The sequence below is a fragment of the Cinclus cinclus genome, chromosome 9, assembly GCF_963662255.1.
Source record: "Cinclus cinclus chromosome 9, bCinCin1.1, whole genome shotgun sequence".
NCBI lineage: Eukaryota > Metazoa > Chordata > Aves > Passeriformes > Cinclidae > Cinclus > Cinclus cinclus.
The window spans coordinates 3,195,503-3,203,136 of NC_085054.1; the positions used below are offsets into that span (position 1 = coordinate 3,195,503).

Below are 7,634 nucleotides of genomic sequence, written 5' to 3' on the forward strand. Positions count from 1 at the left end.
GCGAAAGCCAGAGGCTGGCACCACAGGGAGGAGCTGACAGTGTCCCATAGGGCGTGGGACCTTTCCCCCGTGAGGAAGCGAGGAGCCCCTCGGGGCCCGGCCTCCCGCAGGAGGCAGCGCGACGCTTCTCCCTCCCCTCGGGCCCTGCCCCGCGCCCCGGCACAGCCGCGGCCGAGGGCCAGGAGCGCTCCGGGGACCTTCCAGCCCAGCCCAGCCCAGCCCAGCTCAGTCCAGCCCCGAGTAACCGGGACGCGACCGTCCTGCCTCGGCAGCCGAGCGCTGCGGACCGGCCGCTCCCGCCCCTGGCGGCGGCGCGGGCGGGCCGGGCCGGGCGAGGGGCCGGGCCTGTCCCCGGGCCTTTCCCTGCCCGCGGCGCGGGGCAGCGCAGCTCGGGCGGGGCCTAGCCGGGCCCCGGGGCCGCGGTCGCCGGCGGCGGGATGGCCTTGGTTCCCTACGAGGAGGGAGGCGGCTGGGCAGCGCGGCAGCTGCACAGCCCTTCGGCCACCTTCCACTTCGCCAGCCGCACCATCCGCCTCCGGCAGGACTGGCGGCGGCTGGGAGTGGCGGCCGTGGTCTGGGACGCGGTAGGTGTTCACGGGCGAGCGCTCGGTGCCGCTTCCTGCGGCTCTTGCCGAGCTTTCAGATTCACCGTAGAAAATTAGTTACCGTAGAACTGTAAAGGGAAGGCTTTTATTTATTTATTTTATCTAATGCTAGGAAAGAAAATGTTAAAGCGTGCTTTACTTCTCCCTCTTCCCCCATTAAGAGCTCCTGCAGGAACGCAGGGGAGACGCGCCACCTAAACCCTGCGCGGCCAGTACAAGGAAATATTCAGGATAACTCTCACCTCTTTCTTTACAGTGGCTGGTGATGTTAGCTTGGCACCCTTCAGAGCACAGCATGGATCCCACTGCTTGTAGCCTCAAGCAGGACTGCTGATAGACTTTATCTTGGCGATAAGAAGCGTCCAAAACAGAGGGGTTTGTGGTGGGTCCAGGGCCGCAGGGCAGTCGCTCACAGCATCACTGTAGGAATCCAAGGGCTTCCCATCAGAGTGGATCTCAGCCCCCACACAGATTGCGCTTTTATCTCTAGTTTAAAAGAAAGTGTAGCATTTTTAGCAAACTTCTCAAATGAATTGGTGTACAGGGCTGCTGGTGTTTCTGGACATCAACTTTGGCAGAACTTGCTGTGGGAGAGATCCTTATCAAGATCTTTATAACATATACTAGATACAACCAGCTAGAAGTGTCATTAGTTTACTTTCCGTGTGTCCTTCCTGAGGACATACCAGTGTTGTGCAGAAACCTTTTGAAGTACATTACTATGAAACCTTATTCTGGACGCCTGCAATACTGTGTTCATTTGCTAGTTTGGCAACCCCTCAGCTTTTCCTCTCCAAATGCAACTCTTTCTACCTCCTGTTATGCTTGGGGATTCATGGAGCAGTTACCACATCCAAGTTGTAACCTCTGTGGTTCCTTTTTCCTTTTGCCAGTAGGAGTCTTCCATGAAATTCTATAAAAAACTTACAGAAAGCATGAAAAGACTACGTGTGCACACAGGAGGTGGAGACGTGCTGAACAGTCTTGCTGCAGACCTGAAGCAGCTGACCCTTCCCATAACCTTCTCTCTCAGGTTAAACCACAAACCCTGTGTTCAGTATGACTGAAACCCTGTGCTTAATCACCCTTGTCCCTTGGCTTAGGCTGTTGTCCTGTGTGCTTATCTGGAGATGGAAGGCGCTGATCTCAGGGATCGGTCTGTGATCGAGCTGGGAGCTGGAACTGGATTGCTGGGAATAGTGGTCACACTGCTAGGTAAGGGCTTTTTTGTTGTCTCATTTAAAGCAAATCACATCTGAAGTCAAACTAGTTACAAGTGCATGCCTGGTATAGAAGTGAGCACCAAAGCTGCATGTGTGAACTGTGATGGTTCTTCTCTGAGTCATCTTCCTTCCTCCTTAGACTTGAGAGCCTGCTGAGATATTTGTTGCAGTGATGGTGCCACTGCAGTTTACTTTATGGGGGGACCCTATTGAGGCTGAGCCTGTTGCCATGGCAGGCAGCTCAGCAGCATTCAGCTCTGCAGCTATTCCCCCCCAGGGAACAAGAGCTGTGCTTCCCATCTACCACTTGTCCTCCCATGCAGATAAAGCTACAGACAGAAACCACTCTCTGAGCTTGCATATAAGCCTTTCATTAGCCTGTCTTGCAGACAGCATGGAGAAATGATTTGCTGCTGATCTGTCTGTGGCTGAAGAGCAGGAACTGGGTACGACGTTAAATTTGTGCTATCTTTCCCAGGTTAACTCCATAATTCAAAGCTCTAGTGGCTGTGAAAGGTGCCTACTGAAATCATAGAAACAAAACAGCTTGACAAAATACAGTCATGCAAAATCACACAGGCATAACTTTTGTCTGACCTGTGAAAGAGGCTAGCTGCCTCTCTCCTACAGAAAAATACGGCATTGGAGCAGGTTAATTGTAAGACCCCCTGTAAATTATTCTTTTGGCACATATGGAAAGGCCAAAAGTAACTCCTTGACTTTCATGCATTAAGAAAAAGTGCCAGAAACCATGTTTTTTCCCCTACCCAACTTAATCTTCACGTAGAGTTGTTTTTATACATAACATTTTTATACGTAATGTTTATAACATTTTATATTCTTAAGTGACAGATGAAGGGTAGGATGTCTGTACACATGGGAGTTTTGCCTGTTTTGTTCTTTTGTTTGTTTGTTTTTAATCAGGCAGATCAGGGGAGCTGTTAATGTTTAACAGGAACTGAGGAGCCTGCTGGAGCTAGAGCACTGTATTCCCCACGCTGTATTGAGGGCTATGGACTGTGAGTGTGAGCCATGTCCTCCTGTCCCCCTTAGGTGCCCGTGTTACCATCACAGACAGAGCAGCAGCACTGGAGCTCCTGGAGTCAAATGTGCAGGCGAATTTACCCCCTGAACTACGTCCCAGAGCAGTGGTGAAGGAGCTGACGTGGGGAAAAGACCTGGATAACTTCCCTCCAGGAACATTTGACTTTGTCCTGGGCGCAGACATCGTTTATCTGGAAGAAACATTTGCAGAGCTGCTTCAGACGCTGGAGCACCTGTGCTCAGAGCGAACGGTGATTCTTCTTTCCTGTCGTATCCGCTATGAGCGGGATCTCCAGTTCTTAAAGATGCTGAGAGAGCGTTTCTCTGTATCCGAGGTCCATTATGATTCCAGTAAGGATGTTCATATCTATAAAGCACAGAGGGGTAGTCACAAGGATGACTTTTGACTCTCTGCTTTGTTAATAAGCCACTGATGCTGTTCAGTTCTCCCCTTTGTTTCTACTCAATACACTCGTTCCTAAGCATGAAGTTGCAGTTGTGTTATTTTCCTGGCTTCTTGTTCTGCTGGTCTTGTCTGATCACTGGGTCTGATGCAGCAAGGTTTGTACTTCTGTTCTGCAAATTGAACCTCTGCTTAATTTCTGAATGGAGTTGTATAGGGTGTTCCACTGTGTTTTTATCAAATGTAATTCTTGAAACTGATTCAAGTTGCAGAAATCTCCAGCGTCGAAATTGTTATATCAAAAAGTCTGTTGTCTGAAATCAAACCACATTTAACTTCCAGGGGAAACTTAAAGAGATTACAGTGGGGTTTTTCCCTTTATCACTTCCTTAACTCTAGAAAAGTAAGAGTGGATGAAACAAAAGCTAATTCTCCAGCTCTAAATGCTTTAACTCTTTGGGACTTCTGCATCTTAGAAGTTGTGGTAAAAGGAACCACTTCAAAGGCAAAAAGAACCAAAGGCAGATGCTATAAAGTTGTTCTATTGCTGTCACTGCTGCATTGCAGAGGCACAGTGAAACAACAAGATCTGGAGGCACTGGGAACAAGGGATTGCCAAGTAAGCCAGCTTAGAAATCAGTGGTATTTTTCCCTGACTTGCACACAAATGGGCTATGCCTGCAGTGCCGAAGCAATTGTGGTTTCTGAGTTGTCCCTGACAAATCTGCCTCACACAGATCAAGGCTCCTTGGAGGGGATGCACATGCACACGTTCTACTGGGAAAGTGCAACAAGGAGACTCAAGCTGTTCTTAAAATATCATGTTAGCCCTTGAGTCTCAAAGTCCTGCTAGATAACGTTCTACTTTGTGCCTTTGTTTGTGCTCCCTCTGTCTCTGAGAGCTGTTCTTGAGGAAAGGAGGATGCTCTGTAAAGTCCTTGTAGCAGGGGAAGTACTCACTCTTGCCTTACTTGGGACCTTGGGGCAGTGTCTAGGTTTTAGTGTGCTTTCAGAGCACAGTGGTAGTTAAGATGCTGTTCTAAGTAAAGATTTCATACTCTGAGCTTGTAAAACACATCTGTGTTTATCCCACAAGATCTGGGAGTCCAGTTCACACCAGCAGCAGACTTCCTTCTCTTTCTAGTGGTGGAATAATGAAATTGATGAAAACAATGGGCTAACAGAAGACAGCTACACCTCTAAATGCAGGAATTGCTTTACTAGCTTTTTTTTTGTGTGTGTGGATGTGGAACTTTTTTGCTTTAAACTTAAACTCAAAAAGCCTCAGGTCAGGCTCAAACTTGGAGTATGTGCATGTGTTTGGCACTGACAATAAAAAACACCTTTGCAGGACAAAGCAACAGCTGCTTTGGGCCACGAACATTTTGGAACATTTTGTCACTCTTGCTCCCATCATACTTCCTTGTCGGTGGTCCAGAAGTGCTGGGCTGACTGTAATGTGGAAATGACACATTTTTCATTAAGGTTTGTGCTTCTTCCCTGGCACATCCCATGAATGCTTTCAGCGAAGTTACTAGCTTGGCTCCTGTGTGGGAGTTGCTGTAACAGTATCCTCAGAAGCCACACGGTGTCAGTAAAACAGTACTTGGGCAGCTGGCTGGGAATTCGCAGCCTGGAACTGGAGTTGGAGTCAGTCTGGGAGAAGACAGCGCCTTTATTTGAGAACAGTTCATGAGGTGAGCTCTCACGTGTCAGCTGTGGCTTCTGCTGTCCTATCAGCTGGGTGAGCCGTGGTTGAAAGGAATTAGGAGCTCTCCCCCCCTCACTCTGGCTCTAGTTTTCGAAGTGTAGCTGTAAATTCTCACCTCTTCCTTTTCCTTCCCACTGGTGTTTCCTTGTCTCCAAGCTCGTCTGGGATTAGGCATTAGGCTCATGTGTAGCTCAGGCTCCCCTTGGGCTGGAGCTGGTAGAAGGCCGTGTGCTGGTGCCTGGGCTCGTGAGTGTCCAGGAGAACTTTTCTGTGGGAAAAGCCTGGCAGCACTTGGCCCTCACAAGAGGCTGGAGCTTGCAGCACTGACAGCCGTAGCAGCAGCTTGCACTGTTGCCATAGCAGGAACGTGCTAAAAAGCCTGCTTAAATAGCACAGAATAAAGGCTGATGCAGCAACCTGCACACTACTAAGAAGGGGGTTTTGCCCCAGGCCTTGCTTTGACAACAGGATTTTGTGCTTTTGAGACAAATCAGGTTTTTTTCCATCTCTTTCTAATGGTTTATTTAAGTTTTCAGTGTCAGATTTCCCATTGCTGCTGTTACAGCCCACAGGCATCCTGCCAGCACAGCCACGGGCCAGTAGAGACCCAGCTTGGCTTTTACCATGCTGCTGGTACACAGCAGCTGTATGCACACCCAAGGGAGTATTTGAAGGCTGAAGTGATGCTACTGCCCATCAGTAACTGTGGTGAAAAGCACGAGATGGCACTGGCAGCTCAAGTGAGTGCCTTGTCCCTGAACTGCAGAGCTCTTTGTGGCCACTCCCCAGCCCAGCAAGTGGCACCCCCCAAGGGGACACCTTCTCTGACTGCTACTGGGGTGCATTACTGTTAGATTTGGGAGACAGATCCAGGAATACTGCAGTTAGACCACGACCGTGTGCGTGTTAGTTGTGGTTGCATTTACAGCTACAGCGGTTAGGGGCGGTCATCAACCCTGAGAATGTAACTCGGCTGTAACCTGCAGTCTATCCCCGCTGGGCAGTGCTGACACCCGCGTGCGCCAGGCAGTGAGTGCTGCCTTCTGTTGTCCCAGGTTGGGCTTCACAGGTTTTTTGTATTCCCGTCACACTTACCTTCAGGGAGAGGTCAGGAGTGAGTCAGGCCAGGCGTGCAGGACGAGCAGCAGAGGTGTAACTGCTGGTGAGTGAGCACAGGGAGCAGCCCTCTGTCCCAGCCCGCGGGAGCTCCTGCTCCAGAGTGAGATGATGCACAACAGCTGTTGCCAGCAGCTGTTTGGCAATTATACCAACACCCTACTCAAGCACTTTCTGTAACCCTGTTCATCCCAGCACTAGGGAATCCCACTCTTCCTTTGGGTGGTTCCATTGCACTGATCCTGTTTTGTAACAGGTCATCCGAGCTCATCTGTAGAAGGATGTGTTTGGCAAGTATCCCTGAGCAGTGGGGCAATGTACAAAGCCTCTTGAGAAATTCACTCGCTCTAGGGAGTGGGTCCAAGCCACAGTAAAGTGACCAGGTAAGTCACAATCGTTCTGTGGTACTTAGAAACCATCCCTGAAACAAATGCAAGAGAACAAACTTCAGTGAAATGTCATTGTAACCAAGGTAATGTTTGATTGATACTAAGATTCATAGCTGACTACACAGGGATCTATGTTACCCAGTTCAGTGCAAAATTCAAGCCAAACTGCATTTTTATCTCAGGGACTAACCCCTGTTTGGTGTTGTCTTTCATGACTGTAGATTTTTCTAAGCAAGAACATGAATGGCATTATAAGAACTAGAAAGTCCCAGCTGTAATGGGCTGACCTTACTGCTTCTCCTTGATTTCACTGGAGGTGTGTTTACCTCAGTGCTGAATTTGTTCTCCTGGCTTCCGTCCCAGTGTTTGGATCCAGCCTTGCAGATTACATAATAGGGTTGTGATCCTTGCAGTGTTTGTTGCCTTCTGTTTCTGTTCTAAAGACCATGGTTTACAGGAATGCTTAAAAGTGACACATGCAGCATATTTAAACTGTGAAAGGTGTAAGTCTTTCAAACATTATTAAACAACAGAACTGCCACCAGAATGGATACTGGAAAGCAGGTTTAAAAATACCAGGAGGAAGAGAAATGTTGTTTTTCAGGATTTAACCTCTGACTAATCTAATTCAATTAAGATTTAAAAAGCCTTCTCTTTGGGGAGAATGCTTTATGAATACTTAGGGCAGGGCACAGACTGAAAGGACACCACAGACTGCTCAAAATAAGCCTTTTCTCATATTCCTCTAGCTACCATTTGCCACTAAATTAAATTGGTGTAAATGGAACACCCTGCTCAAAAAAGAGACTTTGTAGAGTTTTTGAAAGCATGTTTATGTGACTGCACATAAATGTTTGTGTAAAAAGGGAGTTATGACAGTTTATACCACCAAGGTTACAGTAAGAAAAAGCACTTCTTTATGACAATAATTCACAAATTCACAAGAATCACTTTAATATACAAAGCAATTACTACCATTCTGAAACACAAAGCAGCTAATATGTACATAGTGTTAATAAAATGCATTATAACCCAGTACAATTGTTTTAAAAACACAGATAAAGCACAAAAAAAAAAAAAGGAAAAAAAGAACACAACAGGGATGTTTCCAGATTTTTGAGGAGATGTAAAAAAGCACTTATT

General features: G+C 47.7%; 1 protein-coding gene across 1 annotated transcript; it reads left to right on the forward strand.

Moving 5' to 3' along the window:
- The first annotated feature begins 437 nt into the window (after positions 1 to 437).
- METTL21A (methyltransferase 21A, HSPA lysine) lies at positions 438 to 3,279 on the forward strand. The gene is made up of 3 exons (XM_062498502.1): positions 438 to 584; positions 1,709 to 1,820; positions 2,882 to 3,279. Exons 1-3 carry the CDS (start codon positions 438 to 440, stop codon positions 3,277 to 3,279), a joined length of 657 nt encoding a protein of 218 aa, XP_062354486.1.
- The last annotated feature ends 4,355 nt before the right edge of the window (positions 3,280 to 7,634 follow it).